The 17,503-nt window shown below is 36.9% G+C and overlaps 1 protein-coding gene across 4 annotated transcripts in view; it reads right to left on the bottom strand.

Moving 5' to 3' along the window:
* Window positions 1-17,503, bottom strand: part of SPEF2 (sperm flagellar 2) — a 67,682-nt gene that overhangs the window by 23,946 nt on the left and 26,233 nt on the right. For all 4 annotated transcript variants that reach the window (XR_008574636.1, XM_054809432.1, XM_054809430.1 and 1 more), the window contains exons 11-21: window positions 17,060-17,279; window positions 16,397-16,527; window positions 16,097-16,175; window positions 13,366-13,439; window positions 12,455-12,558; window positions 11,336-11,583; window positions 9,445-9,550; window positions 8,478-8,635; window positions 4,669-4,808; window positions 3,066-3,193; window positions 2,820-2,958 (exon numbers count right to left, since the gene is read on the bottom strand). Coding sequence is in view for 3 of the 4 variants with exons in the window: in XM_054809432.1 (XP_054665407.1) it covers window positions 2,820-2,958; window positions 3,066-3,193; window positions 4,669-4,808; window positions 8,478-8,635; window positions 9,445-9,550; window positions 11,336-11,583; window positions 12,455-12,558; window positions 13,366-13,439; window positions 16,097-16,175; window positions 16,397-16,527; window positions 17,060-17,279 (1,527 nt within the window). In the remaining variant the exon portion in view is untranslated. The remainder of the gene's footprint in view (window positions 1-2,819; window positions 2,959-3,065; window positions 3,194-4,668; window positions 4,809-8,477; window positions 8,636-9,444; window positions 9,551-11,335; window positions 11,584-12,454; window positions 12,559-13,365; window positions 13,440-16,096; window positions 16,176-16,396; window positions 16,528-17,059; window positions 17,280-17,503) is intronic.

The following is a 17,503-nucleotide window of genomic DNA, read 5'->3' as shown; positions in this document are numbered from 1 at the left end:
ATTTATTGTAAATTAATAACAGAGCAGAACAGTGAGAAATAGAACAAAATTAAAAACACCTTTCCCCAACCCCTTCTTCTTCCCAGGCTCAACTTCACTCCTGACTCTTCTACCTCTGGCCCCTAGGTGGCACAGAGGATGGAGAATAGGGTGTTGCGGTGAGCTCATTATGTGTTGTCTCTGCCGTTTCTTCCTCTCACGCTCTTCCCCTGGTCCAGAGAGGAGTCCCTCTCATGGGACACAGTCCTTCATGAACTTCTCCAGCGTGGGTCCTTCCCATGGGCTGCAGTTCTTCAAGAACTGTGCCAGCATGGGTCCTTTCTAAGTGTGTAGTCGTTCATGATTTTACTGCTCCAGCATGGATCCCCCATAGGCTACAGGTCCTGTCAGAACACCTGTTCCTGTGTGGGCTCATCTCTACAGACCACAGGTCCTGCCAGGAGCCTGCTCTGGTGTGGACTCTCCATAAGCTGCCATTTCCTTCAGGGCACATCCAGCTACTCCAGTGTTGGGGCTTCCACAGGTTGGAGGGTGGACATCTGCTACCCTCTGCTCCATGGGCTGCAGTAGAACCACAGACTTCTCCACAGGCTGCAGGGGAACCTCTGCTCTGGTGTCTGGAACACTTCCTCCTCTTCTCCTTCTTCACTGACCTTGGTGACTGCAAAGTTGTTTCTCTCACATTTTCTCACTCCTCTCTCACAGCTGCCAGGAAGCATTTTTTTACCCTTTCTTAAATATGCTGTCACAGAAGCACCACCACCATTGCTGATTGGCTCAGTTTTGGCCAGCAGCAGGTCTGTCTTGGGGCCAGTTGACAGTGGCTCTGTTCGACGTGGGGACAGCCCCTAATGTCTTCTCACAGAGGCCACCTCTGCAGACCCTCTGCTACCAAAACCTTGCCACATAAACCCAATACTATAGAAACAAAACTAACATGTTTTGTACTAACTGATGCACAGGTCTTTCCAGTACCTTCCTGAGACATGTAAGAGGAGCATTTTCTTCTTTGTCCTCATGTTATTCAAGTCAGTTTTGATTTACTGTAAGTAGTGGAGATAACTGGAGAGGTGAGATACCTTCCTCTGGGAGATGCTAAAAGCATGTTTTATGTGTCTCTTCTTCTTCTCTCCCACCACTCTTCCTCTCTTCAAAGTGAAGAAGCTTTTCTTTCCTTGTACTCAGGTGGTTAAAAAAAATAAAAATGGATGCATGTGCCAAGTCCTCCCATCTGGAACAAGAGAAGTAGTGGGACCAAGTGACTGACCATGTTCGATGATAGCAATGGAGTGAGAGGGAAGTTGGGGAAATTGCTGCAAGAGTGTAACAGAGATGGGCTGCTGAAGTGTATTTTATCCACAGTGATTCTGAGTTTGGATCTTTAGGATGCTGAAGCCTTGGCAGCCCTTTGGGCTTTAGACCTTTGAGAAATTCTTCACATATCACAAAATGGGGTGGATTTTTATGTTTTCCAGGTGATACCAGAGAAATTTGGTTTTCAGATTTCACAGCTGGCAGCTGTGGACAGTGTTTCAGAAAGGGTCCAGATGAGATGACAAAGTTGAGCAGTCTGGGAAAACTGAAAATGTTTGAGGAAAAACATTCCACAAATTATCACTCAATTTCCTCACTCTTCCTTTCTGGCATCAAGGAAGGACAGATGACAGAATTCTCATGTTCAGGGAGGTACAATGGGCAAAGCTTAAAAGTGTACAGGAAGTGTCATCTCCACATTCACCCACAAGTTTGGGATCCATGAAGACTAGAATGAGTCATTCAGAAACAGAAATTCTGGAAATCATATATTTACTTCAAACTGCCTTACTCACTGTGCTTAGTCTTATCACAGTATCTGAGTCTCACTGCATCATATGGGACTATCAACTCCTCTTACCCTAATTTGAAATGGACAATGTCAAACCTGGATTTCTGTTACGAGTGAAAGGCCAAATATTTTAAATTTTAGCTTTCTAAAATATAGAACAGAGGGATTCCATTTTTTTTTTAATTCTATTTAGTAGAAATTAGGACTATGGATGACGATTTTTAAGTGCTCTACTTCATTCTATTGAAATAATGCTATAAAAAAGGAGGTCCAATGCTTCCTCCATCTCAGTGAATTCATTCATGATTTCACCAATGTTCCCTTCAACTAACAATGTTGCCAACACTTTTTTTTCCCTTTTCTGGGAGCATTTCATGATATGATTTCAACTAAAAATCATGCCTGTTCTGAAACAGAAATCTGATAAATTCAAATATAGCTCTGCTTCCTGCCTATGTTAAATCTGGCTCTGAACATGTTAGGACCTTTACTCTTTATGGATTGTTGTGAAGAACAGCTCTTAGGACATGTATGACCTAGCAAAGATCTACCAGAGTCAAAACATTTCAAAGAAATTCTGTGTTCTTTGTATGAATCAGTTTTAGAAAATATATATTACCATATATCATTTATGGGAAACCTAAATGACTGCCAAGATTTGTTAGAATGTGATGGAAATGTCCAAACATGTGAGTAATATCTCTGAAAACCTTAAAATGTAAAGAAAGAGAAAGCAGAGAAATATTTATTTCACAACATGCCAGAATACCACACTATAACCTAAAAAAAGAAGCAAAACATAAGAAAGATTTGGCCAAAATCCAAAGAAATAATTGTGAAGAATACTTGATGTACAAGAGGAAGTGAAATAGTTTAAGAGGAATGGTAAAAAGGAAAAAAAAAATGCAAATAGCAATATCATTCATGTTAGATTGAGCTTGTATATAATGAAATAACACTTTAGGATGTATTATAACTTTTGCCATTTACTTACAGTAACTCTTTGGTGTAGTTCTGCTTTTGTTTCCTCATCTTCTCGCAGGTCATCAGCAATTGAATTAAAATCTGATTGCCACTGAGATACAAACTCCTGCTTAAGATCTGGATGCTTCAAATAATCTTGGAATTTTTTTCTGCAAATTACGGTAAAAATAATTTTGTTGTTAAAACACATATAGAACTCCACAGGGAAAAATACAAAATACTAATATTAATGTAATAAGCTACTATTTCTACTCACCTAACATCTGCTAAGTAATAAATCACAGAGTGCTGTTCATTCCTTAGACATCTAAGTATTGCTTTGATGGTATTCATATATGCATTTTCTACCATTTCCCAGTAAGGTACTAAAAAATCAGGTATCTCCTGTGAATTTTTTAAAAACATAAAAATTAATTGCTGTGTTTCTTGGTAACCCATTTAGCTGTAGCATTAGCAAATTTAAGAAAGACTATTTCATGAAATCGCATTATTAATTTTTTTCACTATGTATTTCCTTTTATTTACAACTATTTACAACTGATTATAGACACTGTATCACATATAGTTTATCCTGTGCATTTCTTTGGAAAAAAGTGGCAGTACTCAAAATGAATGGGAAATTCCAGCAGAATACTCCAATATCTGTCATTTTGGAAATACTCATAAACTAAGTGAAGATACTGAGTACTTAAGTATCAAAATTTGGTGGTACACAGCTGTTCAAGCTGGTAAAAATCTAGGCTGACTCTTTAGTGTTGCAAAAGTGACATTTGACTGACTGACTGTCATGAAATGCAAAATAAAGCCCATGGCCAGAGAAAAAAACATATGCAAGTTAATTGCAGTCATGAAGGCAAAACCGGTAAATATTAGGAATGGAATTACAGAACAAAATGCAAAGCATCATTATGCATCCTTCAAATCTACATCTCAAATACTGCACGCAGTCCCAGTTCTCCATCTCAAAAAATTTACAGTAGAACTAGAACAGACAGACAGAAAAGCAAGAATCATGATTGAGCATATGAACTGTTCCACCTGAGGAGAGTTAAACAGATTATGACTGGATTGGAAAAGCAAAGTAACATTGAGCAAAATGAAGATGTAATAGATGCCAGTTATGTCTGAAACAGAATCATGTCTGATTATAGAATTATTAGTCAGAAGAGACAGAAATATTTGTCAGAATGAGCATAATTATACAGGCTATATCATGGAGACCAAAACGTAAATTGCTTCAAAAAAGCAAGTAGACATAATCATGGAAGAAAAGTCTGTTGAGACCTACTAAAGACAAAGATGCACATATAAAGTTATCTCAGGAAACCTCTGAATTTCAGATCACTAGAAACTAGGAAGATGTCCATGGGGAAAACATGTTAGAAAAAAGTATCCTAAGAGAAAGATCAGTGCACACTCTCCCCATTGACAGTCGGACTTGATGATCTTAGAGGTCTTTTCCAACCTTAATGATTCTATGATTCTTACATTCTTTGCATGAGATCCACAATTGGCCCTTGTCAGAGACAGGAAACTGACCTAGTAAGTCTATGCTAGTATTTCATAATATTAAAAAGTATTATTTTGGCATCCATGTGCTATTCTTCATCATTATTATGAAGAATTTAGAAAAAAAAATTATCAAAATTTTAAAGCGTGTTTCCTTATTTTATATCTGGTAGTGGCAACCGTTATTTGTATTTTTAGATATTTATAATACAGTACTAGTGTAACTTTCATTGAAAAATACTGAAGAAAACAACATGTAATGAGACAAAAGGTTTAGGTAGAAAATCCACAAAATACCGAGAAAAAAAAATACTTCGATATCTAAGACTTTTAATCATGAATGAGTGTACCTTGGGAAGCGGTTCATTTACGTAAATCCATTCATCTGATCCGGGTTCAATTGGTGGTGGTGCCACAGGAATGGGAGGAATCAGATCTTGATGTGTAACTGTTAAAAGCGTTTTTCCTGTCGATTTTTCTTGAGTAAACTCTTGTATATGAACATACAATTAATACCTTCAAATGTATTTTAAGTATCAATAAAGAAAACTAGACATCTACGCTACTGACAGGTTCAAAATAACAGAACAGACTCAATATTTCATTACTTAGATGTTGTTCATTAAAAAATATGCTAATCAAATCAGTCATGCTGTAGATATAAAACCAATTCGCAGTTAAGCTTATATTTTGCAGGACTGATACTTTTTTAAAATCATCACTGTGAGACAAACAGGAAGATAATGAATTAGTATCTATGCATATGAAACAGATTCTTTACCAGGTAAACCAAAGCCAGTGCTGTTAACACAATTCTGAGATTCATTACAACTACCATGATTTCAAAAACTCACTGCTTAACTAAAGAACAGTTGCAAACACCTACAGCTTCCATGCTAGACTTGGGTAAGAGTGAATCAAGAAAAACAAACATTGAAGAAGAAACAAACAGAGAAATTGAGCTAAATCTGGCCTAATATGGAAAAGACACCTTATCCTGAGAAACTCAGAAGTATGAAAGATGATCAGGGGGCTGGAGCACCCTGGAGACAGGCTGAGAGACTTGGGGTTGTTCAGCCTGGAGAAGAGAAGACTCTGGGGTGACCTTATTGCGGCCTTCCAGTACCTGAAAGGGCCTGCAAGAAAGCTGGAGAGGGACTGTTTACAAGGGTATGGGGTGATAGGACAAGGGGTAATGGCCTTAAGCTGAAGGAGGGTAGGTTTAGATTAGATAGTAGGAAGAAATTCTTCACTGTGAGGGTGGTGAGACACTGGCACAGGTTGCCCAGAGAAGCTGTGAATGCCTCCTCCCTGGAAGTGTTCAAGGCCAGGCTGGATGGGGCTCTGGGCAACGTGGTCTAGTGGAGGGTGTCCCTGCCCATGGCAGGGGGGTTGGAACTAGATGATCTTTACAGTCCCTTTCAACCCAAACCATTCTACGATTCTATGATGGATGGGGCAAAAGGAAGAGACAGAAAAGATGATGTGGGAAAGAAAGAAAGAAAGGAAAGAAAGGAAAGAAAGGAAAGAAAGGAAAGAAAGGAAAGAAAGGAAAGAAAGGAAAGAAAGGAAAGAAAGGAAAGAAAGGAAAGAAAGGAAAGAAAGGAAGAAAGGAAGAAAGGAAGAAAGGAAGAAAGGAAGAAAGGAAGAAAGGAAGAAAGGAAGAAAGGAAGAAAGAAAGAAAGAAAGAAAGAAAGAAAGAAAGAAAGAAAGAAAAGAAGAAAGAAAGAAAAGAAGAAAGAAAGAAAGAAAGAAAGAAAAGAAGAAAGAAAGAAAGAAAGAAAGAAAAGAAGAAAGAAAGAAAGAAAGAAAGAAAGAAAGAAAGAAAGAAAGAAAGAAAGAAAGAAAGAAAGAAAGAAAGAAAGAAAGAAAGAAAGAAAGAAAGAAAGAAAGGAAAGGAAAGGAAAGGAAAGGAAAGGAAAGGAAAGGAAAGGAAAGGAAAGGAAAGGAAAGGAAAGGAAAGGAAAGGAAAGGAAAGGAAAGGAAAGGAAAGGAAAGGAAAGGAAAGGAAAGGAAAGGAAAGGAAAGGAAAGGAAGGAAAGGAAGGGAAGGGGAAGGGGAAGGGGAAGGGGAAGGGGAAGGGGAAGGGGAAGGGGAAGGGGAAGGGGAAGGGGAAGGGGAAGGGGAAGGGGAAGGGGAAGGGGAAGGGGAAGGGGAAGGGGAAGGGGAAGGGGAAGGGGAAGGGGAAGGGGAAGGGGAAAGGGAAGGGGAAGGGGAGGGGAAGGGGAAGGGGAAGGGAAAGGGAAGGGAAAGGGAAGGGAAAGGGAAGGGAAAGGGAAGGGAAAGGGAAGGGAAAGGGAAGGGAAAGGGAAGGGAAAGGGAAGGGAAAGGGAAGGGAAAGGGAAGGGAAAGGGAAGGGAAAGGGAAGGGAAAGGGAAGGGAAAGGGAAGGGAAAGGGAAGGGAAAGGGAAGGGAAGGGAAGGGAAGGAAAAGGAAAGGAAAAGGAAAAGGAAAAGGAAAAGGAAAAGGAAAAGGAAAAGGAAAAGGAAAAGGAAAAGGAAAAGGAAAAGGAAAAGGAAAAGGAAAAGGAAAAGGAAAAGGAAAAGGAAAAGGAAAAGGAAAAGGAAAAGGAAAGGAAAAGGAAAAGGAAAAGGAAAAGGAAAAGGAAAAGGAAAGGAAAGGAAAGGAAAGGAAAGGAAAAGTAAATGAAATGAAAAGGATAGGAAAAATAAAAGAAAAGTAAAGGAAAGGAAAGGAAAGGAAAAGGAAAGGAAAGGAAAGGAAAGGAAAAGGAAAGGAAAAGGAAAGGAAAAAGAAAAGAAAAGGAAAGGAAAGAAAGAAGTGAAAAACTAACCCTGCTAACCTATATTATCGCAAAATAATACTGAATGTCATTAGCAGCTTCAGAGCATGATTCAACCTTAGGATTTGACAAATCTGCCCCTGAAAAACACAGTCTTGCTGGGTGCTTCAATGAAAAACTGCTATCGTTTCCTTATTTAAGTTTATAAGAAGAACAAAACTGTTGGCCACACAAGATATTCCAACTACTTCAGCTTCTGCTAAATATTTTGAGAACCAATCTCTGGATTTTGTGTTACCGTGTCACTCCGAGAATGCTACTGATGTCTGACTAATAAACATTCTCATACATCTGTTCTATTAACTTGATGGTAAATGACAGCTTGGAATCTATCAACATAAATATGAAATTGAACATTCTTAACTGACCATAGGGATTATTTCTCCAGAGGGAGTAAATAGTGCTTACAGTACTTCTGCAAGATAGCTAGAGTCTAACCAGAAAATCCAAACTCCATTTGCATCAATAGGAATTTTGCCATTGACTCCAGCAGGGCTATAATTATACCGAGTACATTAAAAAAACCATTGCAACCAGGCAGTTCTTTGAAAACACTCCACCTAGTTTTCTGTCAGGTGTGATATTTCCAAGAATTTTTCACGAACTGGAAACCCTGTGCAGGAGTAATGGACTAAACTTTTACTGTTAAGAGTGCTTTTCAAGCTAATACTATTTTTTTCTATTATTATTTTGGGGATTTTTTTGGTGGTGGAAGACACATCAAGACTTTCTTGTAAAAATTGTGAAGAAAAAACCCTGGTTATTCAGAAGTCTACTAATCCTGGTTTACGTGATGCATCTGGATACTTCATCTTTTTCCTCTTTTATTTTTAAATGGTTCTTTCCTTTTGGGTGATTAAGAGGAAAAATGGAATAAAGATGCACCTAAACACATGTCAAAACCACTCCAAGTTATCCATGTTTTTAAGCTGCTGATGATAAATGAATATGTCTTGCTAATGGCACGTTGGTCTTTCTTATACCATTATAGTATCCCATATAGTGAAGATGCTAGATGTAATATTTAAATCAGGAAGAAAGGACTCAAATTTAGTAATCCTTTACTTCACAGAATTTAAATAAATCCAACTGACACTTTCTTTTCAATATTTTAAATGTTTTTCCTCAAATGATTTTACAACTATGTGAAATTAGTCCATATCCTCTGAAAATGTAAAAACGTAACTGAAAAGTTCACAGTTCTGGTGGTTATGACTAACTTGCACATGCCCAAAGTCTTGCAAGGCCAGTGAAAGTGCATGTTTCCATATAGTTTTATATATTATTCATTAGTGTTAATGATAAAGAACAAGTCTTTTCTCACTGATTGTAAAAAGTAAGAACAGGAAAACTCACTTCTATTCTGGTTTTTGGCAACTTCTTCCATTATAATTCCCTTCACTGTTTCGCACAACAGACTTTTTTCTGTCTCTGCATTGACTTTCACTAGAATACTTTGACGGATTGAAAACCATTTCTCCAATTTTGGCCATGTGTCTAGAAAGCCTGAAATTCTACAAAAATCATATTAATGTATAAAAGTAGTATCTAATGAAAATTAAAACATTTTCCCAAATTAATAAACAGAAGAAAAAGCAGACCATCTAATTTAATACTAAAACAAATCCAGCCGATATTTTTTGCAAAATAACGCTACATCGACATCACCCACATCAACCTCTTCATTTTCAACACAGGAAAATTTTCAAAATCCTACTGTTAATTAGTCTTATTTATTTCTTACTCTTTCTTTTCACAAGCTAAACCTACTTTCTTATATCACAACTAAAACAATAATAATCAATACTATAATAGTCTAAATTAGTTAATAGTATCAAATATTTAGAAATAAAAATTGTTCTTGATCTTGCTCTTTACATAAAGTTAAACTTCTAATGATTCAATAAAAAATACAAAACTAATTGTGTTTTATAAATGTAAAAGTGGAAGATACAATTTTAGAAAATCCACAACGCAATTCAACTGCATTTCACTCAAGGACAGTCACATGATATATGACATACCTAAGATATATGTATGTATAGATACACATATATACTTATATATATACATGTGGTTCGTTAAAAAAAAAAAATCTTGGAAGGAAACCTTGGAAAAGCAAAACACATGAACTCTTATCTTCTAGGATAATTTATACGGTGCCAAAAATGAAAGTAGTCTTTAGGCTCCAGGTTAAGGAAACTCCTACATAAAATATTAACATTAAGCATGTCAGTACTATCATGGATCACATATAAGATTCAGATTAATTAATGCCTAAACATCAGGCTGAAGCAACTGTTTTGTACTTCATGTAACATACCTATGTAGCACCTGGTCCCTGTCTAGGTCAATCTTCTCTTCTAAGCTTTCAGCATCTGAATTTTGATTGTTCTCCTGTTCAGTTTGAGATAACTTTGATTTATCTGCTGTGTGGAAAACAGCATATATGAGCATGTAGTGAAAAAGACAATTATGCAGGTAATTATTTGCCCTAAATGAGATAATTATTAAAAGAAAAAGTTCAGTGTTCCTTGATCTTACATTTCTTCATTTAAAAATTGGGTGCCAAACTTTCTAAAAGAAAGGAAAAGTCAAAAGAAAACCATAGAAATATAAAATTAAGCTTGAAAGGACCTGAAGACAATGTCTTGCCTCTTCCTCTGTTTAAATGCAGAGCCAATTATAGCACTAACATTTCCTGATGGATGCTTTGCAGTCATCAAAATCTCCAGTTCTAGAGAGGGAACATTCCTGTGGACAGACTATTTCAGTCTTATCTATTCTAACAGTTAGAAGGTATTTTCCCACTCTAATCTGCATCATCTTTGAAGTAACTATTCCTTTTCACAACAATAGACAGATATTCCACTGCATGGGAAGACAAGGTAATCTCTCTCTGAGCCTTCTCTAGATTTAAAAAACCCTTTAATTGATTAGAAGTAAACTATTTTTTATAGATTTCTGATTTTTAAATTGTTCTTTTAACTCTTAGTATCACCACATCTTATTAAATAAATTCATCTTACGAAATAAATTCTGTTTTGATTTCTGAGATTATATAATATATTATCACATTTTCTCAGTGTTTTTGCAACACAAGGTCTTTAAATTAAGAATTGCAACTGTCTATACATTTATCTTCATTGCATTGTTAGCAAAAACTCTAATGATTTTGCCTTATTCTCACTCCTACCAATACATAATGCTAAAGGTAAACGGTGCTTTAATTCAAACCACATGCCATGTAAGTGCTATGCAGTGAAAGCAATGAAGAGGAATCTCCTTATAATTTGGACAATATGAGACATATTCATGATAAGAACTTATATTTCACCAAGGTGAGTGAGTAAGGACAATTAAAAATGTGTGGTCTGGAAGTGAAACAGCCCTCAAAAAGCCTTTGATGCCTTTGCCATTTTTGGCCAAAATTTACTATTTCTGATTGTTCACTGACTAACAAAAGACAAGACAAAGGTAGTAATTGACAGGGAATGAATATTGGCAATCTCAGGGAATGAATATTCGCACATTCCTTTGTTTATCCCTTCCTTCATCCTTTTCCAAATGTGTCTCGTGGAGAAAAATACTATTTACGCATACTCATTTGTAATGAGGCATACTTCTGCATCTGCTGTAACTCGTATTTTTTTCCAACTGTTGTTTTATGTGATATCTAACACCAGCCACTGCGCTAACTCAGCTCCAGTGATACAAACAAGCATATACACATGCACTTGCACACTTCTGATCTGCCTTTGACTGAAAGAAATAGAAGTACTTATAACAATCTGGGAGGATTCAAGATGATTGATACACAATTAATGCAACTGACACCGTGAGATGTAGAGAAATTGTGCAGTAATGCTATCTTGCTCCAATAAGTACAACTTGCAGATATATCTGATAAATAATGTTTGAGATTAATGTGTTACTCGTACCCAGTCATGTACTTTTAGACAGCTAAAGTTAAAAGGGGCCTTACAAATGGAGAAGGCAGCTATCAAGAAATCTAAACAATTTCTAATTTCATAATTGTCAGAGGAAAATACAGACATTATATAATTTTATATTTTTAATTAAAATATGTGACTTGCTATTATGTTGCAAAATACTCAAAATTTAGTTATTTCAGTATTATAACAATCTTTACATTCCCCATACATCAGAATCTGTTTGTCATTTAACTTTGTTAAAAGTAGTTAGAAACTTACACTTCAAGTTAGCCACACGTTTCAGTACCATGGTGTCTGAAATATCCAATAATATAGAAACATCAAATGCAGGTGAGGTAACAGGAGGCTTATTTGGGACTCTGGCATCTGTAACAAGTGACAGCTTTCCAGGATTTGTATCTTTTGCTTCTGTATCAATCCCCGTGTAAACTTTTTCAAATAGCTTTGCCTGATTAATTGTCATTGGAAACCCATCCACAATCCACCCCTTCTCTGGTGGTGTTTGGCTAAAAGTAAATGAAGAACCAGAATTATACAGTGAATTGATAGCATAATAATAACACCTAAGGAAGAGCTTGCCCTAGCAGTCTTCCACTCTGAATTCAGTATATTAAACATCCCAATGAATACAGAATATGACAGACATCATTAAAACTTAAACTGTAAGCAATGGATTTTAAACCAGAAAAATAACATCAAGCCTAACTAAAACTGAAAAAAAGCAAAACCAAAACAATTTTTGTTGTCTTGTAAAATAAAGTTTTCAAAAACCAGTCTCTATAAAGACTGTAAGCAGAGATGTAATTTCACTATTTTCTCTACTAACTTTTGCACAGAAGTAACAAATAGCAAAATCTGTTTCATAATTTTTAAATATACTAATGGGAGTAATAGAACTTAAATAATATTAATGTGGGAACTTAAGTGTTAATTGCACATCAGGGTAGTTGAGACAATTTTCTGTCAAATAGAAGTAGACAAAAATAAATAACCTAACTGCTAAAGTATGAAAGCTTGGATTATGCATCTCACAAAATCTAAAAGAAAAAATACTAGCATGTGCTGAATAGGTTCCAACTAACAGAAAAAATAGAGACATTAATTATATTTAATAACTATGTGATAGTCATGTATATTTTTACTTACCTTCAGTAGTGTACAATAATGTCTGTATAACTTAGGGCTAGATTCTACTGCTAGCATTCTACTGCTAGCATAAAATGAGCATTAACTAACTTCACTAATTAGCTCCACTTTCCAAGTAGAAGCTTCCAGTATTCAAAAATACCTTAATAAAGAGAAATGGCTGAATCTGGACTACAACCTGGATAATTATGTTCTAAATAACTAAGGAAAAAAAGCTACTCAATTTCATACTTAATGGCTTCCAACAGGACGTCTATTAGTAATTCATCAGGAATGCTTTTTCCTTTCTTCAACAATTTCTGTGATGCGGCGCCAAGCTGGGCACGTACAGATAGCTGTGGAAGAGTGCAGTGTAAGACTAATATGCTAAGAATGTTCACAACACTCACTGTTAAAAACAGTATGATTCTACTTTATATATTATACATTACCTATTTATTTAAATGTAATGTATACTGTGCTATTTATTTATATTTAAAACCTATTGTTATCTATTAAGGAGAAATAGTTTCAACTATTGTAAAAAAGGCATAATTTAATTGAAATTCCAACTGATTTCCTTCATTACACCCATGAAAATGCCATACAGAAATAAGGTTGAGAAACAAAGGATAAGAAATAAAAAATTAAGTGTCCTGGTCCTAAGCTTATTCTGGTTTTCACTACCATAAATCCTCTGATGGTTTTCTACAGCAGCATTTAACTTCATTAGTTCTACAAGGATTCTTTTATATCTTAGCTTTTGAAGTATTTTCCAGTGAGCAATAAAGTCAAAGAGATAACTGTAGAATTAGGTATTTTTGAACATAAAGAAAAACTTTGTCATGGGATGAATGATCTGCTTGGCAGCAGCACGATCAGGAGTACATTTTTGCTAACTAAAAAATGACATATAAAGTACCATATCTTACATAAATGTGAGTTTTAACAAGAAGGTATAGAACTTTAACAACATGTACAACTAACCAATATACATAGGAACAGATTTTCATAATAAACTCTTTTCATATTTCACACAGAAAATGCTTGCAGTGAGGTCAATAAATTAATTTGGAATGATGAAAAGGTGTAATGATTTAAGTAATTTCAACATTATAACTAATGCATCGTTACAAAGTAGAAGCTAAAATTGGATTACAAACCTTGGATAGGCCATCCTGACTGTTATCTGATTTAAATTCTTGCCCAGATGGATCCTTTTTGACAGGAAAATTGCCTAAAATAGGTACATTATAAAATTTGACCATACTATTACCATAATGTTTATTAGTATAGATAAATAATAAAAGCATATGCCTCATTATTGTTCTCTGAATAAATCAATATAAAAGGTATATACAATTGTTAGAATCATAGGATCATCAATTAATTCAGGTTGGATGTCACCTAGGTTGAGTTCAACCTTCTGCTCAAAGTGGCACCAGTTGAAAGGTCAGACCAGGTTGCTCAGTTTTTCACCCAGAATGATCTTGAAAACCTCCAAGGATGGAGACTATACGACCTCTCCAGGCAATCTGTTTCAATGTTTGATGGTTCTGACAGGTAAAAGGCCTTGTCTTACGTCTAGTCAGAAGGTCAACAAGAGGGCTTTTACAGGTATCTCCATAGCAAAAAGAAAGCTGGAGAAAATGTGGGCCTACTGAAAGACATATGCAAAAGACTGAGGTATCCCAAGCCCCTGAGACCAGCAGAAAAGTCTGCAAGAAGAAGGACTTACCCTTGGTGGAGCAGAATCACCTTAAGGAACATTTAAAGAAACTGGAAGTACACAAGTCCGTGGGACCTGATGGCATATGCCCACCCGTGCTGAGGGAGCTGGCTGATGTCACTGCTAGGCCACCCTCCATAATCTTTGAAAGGCCTGGTCACTGGGGGAGATTCCCAGGTCTGGAAGAATGCAACTGCCACTGCTCTCTTCAAGAAAAGAAAGGAGGAGGAATTGGGTATCTACAAGCCAGCCAGCCTCATCTCAGCTCCTGGAGCAAAGCGGCATGGAAATCATCCCCAGGTATATTAACAAGAAGACGACGATTGAGAGTTGTCAGCGTGGATTTACGAAGGGGAAATCGTGCCTGACTGACCTGACAACCTTCTGCAATGGGGTGGCAGGCTCAGTGGTCGAGAGAAGATCAGCGTATGCCGTTTACATTGGCTTTTGACACTGTCTTCCTTAACATCCTGACAGACAAACCAATGAAGTACGCCCTACCTAAGTGGACACTGAGGTGGACTGAAACCAGGCTGAACTGCCAGGCTCAAGGGGTTGTGATCAGCAGCGTGAGGTGCAGCTGAGGGCCAGTGATGAGCAGTGTAGCCTGAGGGCTAATTCTGAGACCAATGCTGTTTACATCTTCATTAATGACCTGCATGATGAGACAGAGTGCACCCCTCAGCAAGTTTGCAGACAATACAAAACTAGAAGGAGCGGGATACACAGATGCTTGTGCTGCCGTTCAGAGGGACCTTGATGGGCTAGAGAAAAGGGCTGACAGGAATCTCATGAAGTTCAGCAAAGGGAAATGCATCTGGTGAGGGAAACCCATGCCTCAGTACCAGCTGGGGGCCAACTGTCTTGAAAGCAGCTTTGCAGAGAAGGGCCTGGAGGTCCTGGGGGAGGACAAGTTGACCATGAGCCAACAATGTGCCCTTGCAGCAAAGGCGGCCATCAGCATCCTGGACCACACAAAGAAGATATGGCTCTGGTGAGACCATAGTTGGAGTGCTGTGTCCAGTTCAGGACTTCCCAGTGCAAGAAAGACAGGGATGTATTGGAGCATGTCCAGAGAAAGGCCCTTATGATTTGTAAGGTCTCAAGTATGCAACACATGAGGAAAGGCTGAGAGCTGGTATTTTTCAGCCTGATGAAGAGAAGGCCTGAGGGGAATCTTATCAATAGACGTTGAAGGAATAGGAATATCTGTGGTGGAGAGAGGAATAAAGAAAACAAAGACAGACTTCTTCATGGTGCCAGGTAAAATGACAAAAGGAAACAGACAGAAACTGAAACACAGGAAATTCCATTTAAACCCATAAACTTTTTAGTAATAAAAATATTAACTGAAAGGATTACAGAATATTGGAAGACGTTGCTCAGTGAGGTTATGGAGTCTCCATCCTTGGAGATGTTCAGCATCCAACTGAACATAGTCCTGAAAAACCTGCAGCAGTGACCGTGCTTTGAGGAGCAGGATTGGACTAGATGATCTCCAGAGATCCCTTCCACCTTCAAACATTGTGTGATTCTGAGTTTAGGTGGCTGAGCCCAGTGTCAGTTCCTTTGTTGATAAGATCTGTTGTAAAGAAAGGTAAAGTGAGGGGAGGTGAGGGCTTACCCTTCATTTCTTTGGAATCTGCTTTTACGTTGAAGCTCTGATCCTGCACCTGGCCTGTGGTACATTTCATCTCTATAGCAGCCATGTTTGCAGTCCATGCCCTGTCTTCTTGGTTCTGACCCTGATCCACACCTCCTGATTGGAGTTCCCGGTGCGACCTCAGACTTGCTTCATCAGCAGAATTGCTGAGTTATCACCAAACTGAGACTCACGGTGATCAATATCTCTGGACCTTACAGGGACCCTGACTTCAGTCAATATCCTCAATCTTTGTTGGTGAATGTTGGCGCTTCCTGCTTTACTATTGCCCTCATCACCTAGCTCACCTTCCTTCGTGGAGAAGCCTACACTTGCTGCTCCCAGACACTAGGAATGTGTGGAAACAGGAAATTCATAATGGATACTACCTTGAAAACTTAGATTGCATGGATACTGCCTCAAATGTATGAAAGAAAAGGGAATTGCCATTTAAATAATAGGATAAGAATTGAAATTAAATTTTATAAATATATATGCATTTATAAATAAAATATATACACACCTTTGGTTCCATTGATAGGTGTTTCTGTTTGGAGTTTCTTTAGAACTTTCAGTGGTGATTTTGAAAAGTTCTTCTGGACCTTGTATCAATTATGAAAGGAAACTACATATCAGAAAGGAAACTACATATTACAGGAAAAGCAAGCGTGTCAGTTCGAGCTGACTGGTGAAGTCTTGTAAGTCAAAACTTAGAATTAAGCTTGAAATTGAGTAAAAAATTGGAACAATATGCTTTCTTCTTTATAGATTTCATTCTCATCTCCCTGTGGGAGTCAAAACCAAAATTAACAAAAATGCTTACCTCATTTTGTTCCCCAGAACTCTTTGCTTCCTGTGGAATCACATTGTGTTCACTTTTCATTTCATTTTTAAGAAAAGCCTGGATGGCCTCCTGAACCAGAGTATCAACAGACAGTACCTGAATATTGCAAACTAATACACAAAAAAATTAGCGAACTTTGCAGTTTGAGTTGAGTATACATAAGAGACACTGTTACTGGCAATTAAATTAATGACAAGAAGACAGCATTTTACATGCAAAACAAAGCACCATTCCTTTTGTTTGGGCTTTTGATGTAAGTTGTTTCCATTGTCTCTTCTCTGTAACCACTGCACAGTGTGTATCCACAATCACATAGCTATCTTGCTAGTCTCTTCTATAACAAAAATCCTCAGAGAAGTTTGTCAAAAACATTTTTAAATTCTCAATGCAGAAGTAATACTAGATTTAAACAATATTCAAGTTTAGGTGTTTTACAGTCTTTTTTGGAAGATAATGAATGAATGACTTGCAACAAATGAATGAATGACTTGCAACTTAGATGCATACAGATGCATCTAAGGTTCAAGGATCAGTAATGCAAGGATTTGCTCAAATGATTTTTATTGAAAGAGTGGAATTTTAATGCAAATAAACACTTTTAAAGAATTTCAGGGGGGGGAAAAAGGAAAATAAAATCTCTACCTTTTTCAATAAACTTTACGCAGGTAGTTTTTCCACTAAAAAGTTTTCCCAAGATACATCCCTTGATAGGAAATGAAGGAAATACAGGTGGTGAAGATTTGGGTTTTGGAGGATAGAAAATCTCCATCAGTCTATGAAGCACATGACCCAATATGTTATTATTAGGAGGAGGTTTGTTTTCACTGTTTTCTTCAGTTGGGCACCATTCCCCTGTCATACTCTGTATAAATGATAAATTACCAAATAATTTTTCAATATGTCTTGTCTTTCATCTTTCTAGATATATGTATTTATACATAAACACAACATATATAATAATCAAATCTGAAGAGTACTAAATAAAAATATGTATTTTAGAACAGAATAGTTAAAAGATATAATTATGTCATAATCATTAAGTATTTATTGATATTCACTAATACATAGTTGAGAGAGGCAAGTACT

This window comes from Grus americana, chromosome Z, assembly GCF_028858705.1.
Source record: "Grus americana isolate bGruAme1 chromosome Z, bGruAme1.mat, whole genome shotgun sequence".
In the NCBI taxonomy this organism is placed as follows: Eukaryota; Metazoa; Chordata; class Aves; order Gruiformes; family Gruidae; genus Grus; species Grus americana.
The sequence above is the reverse complement of the archived record's forward strand: the minus strand, read 5'-3'. Positions and strand labels throughout refer to the sequence as shown.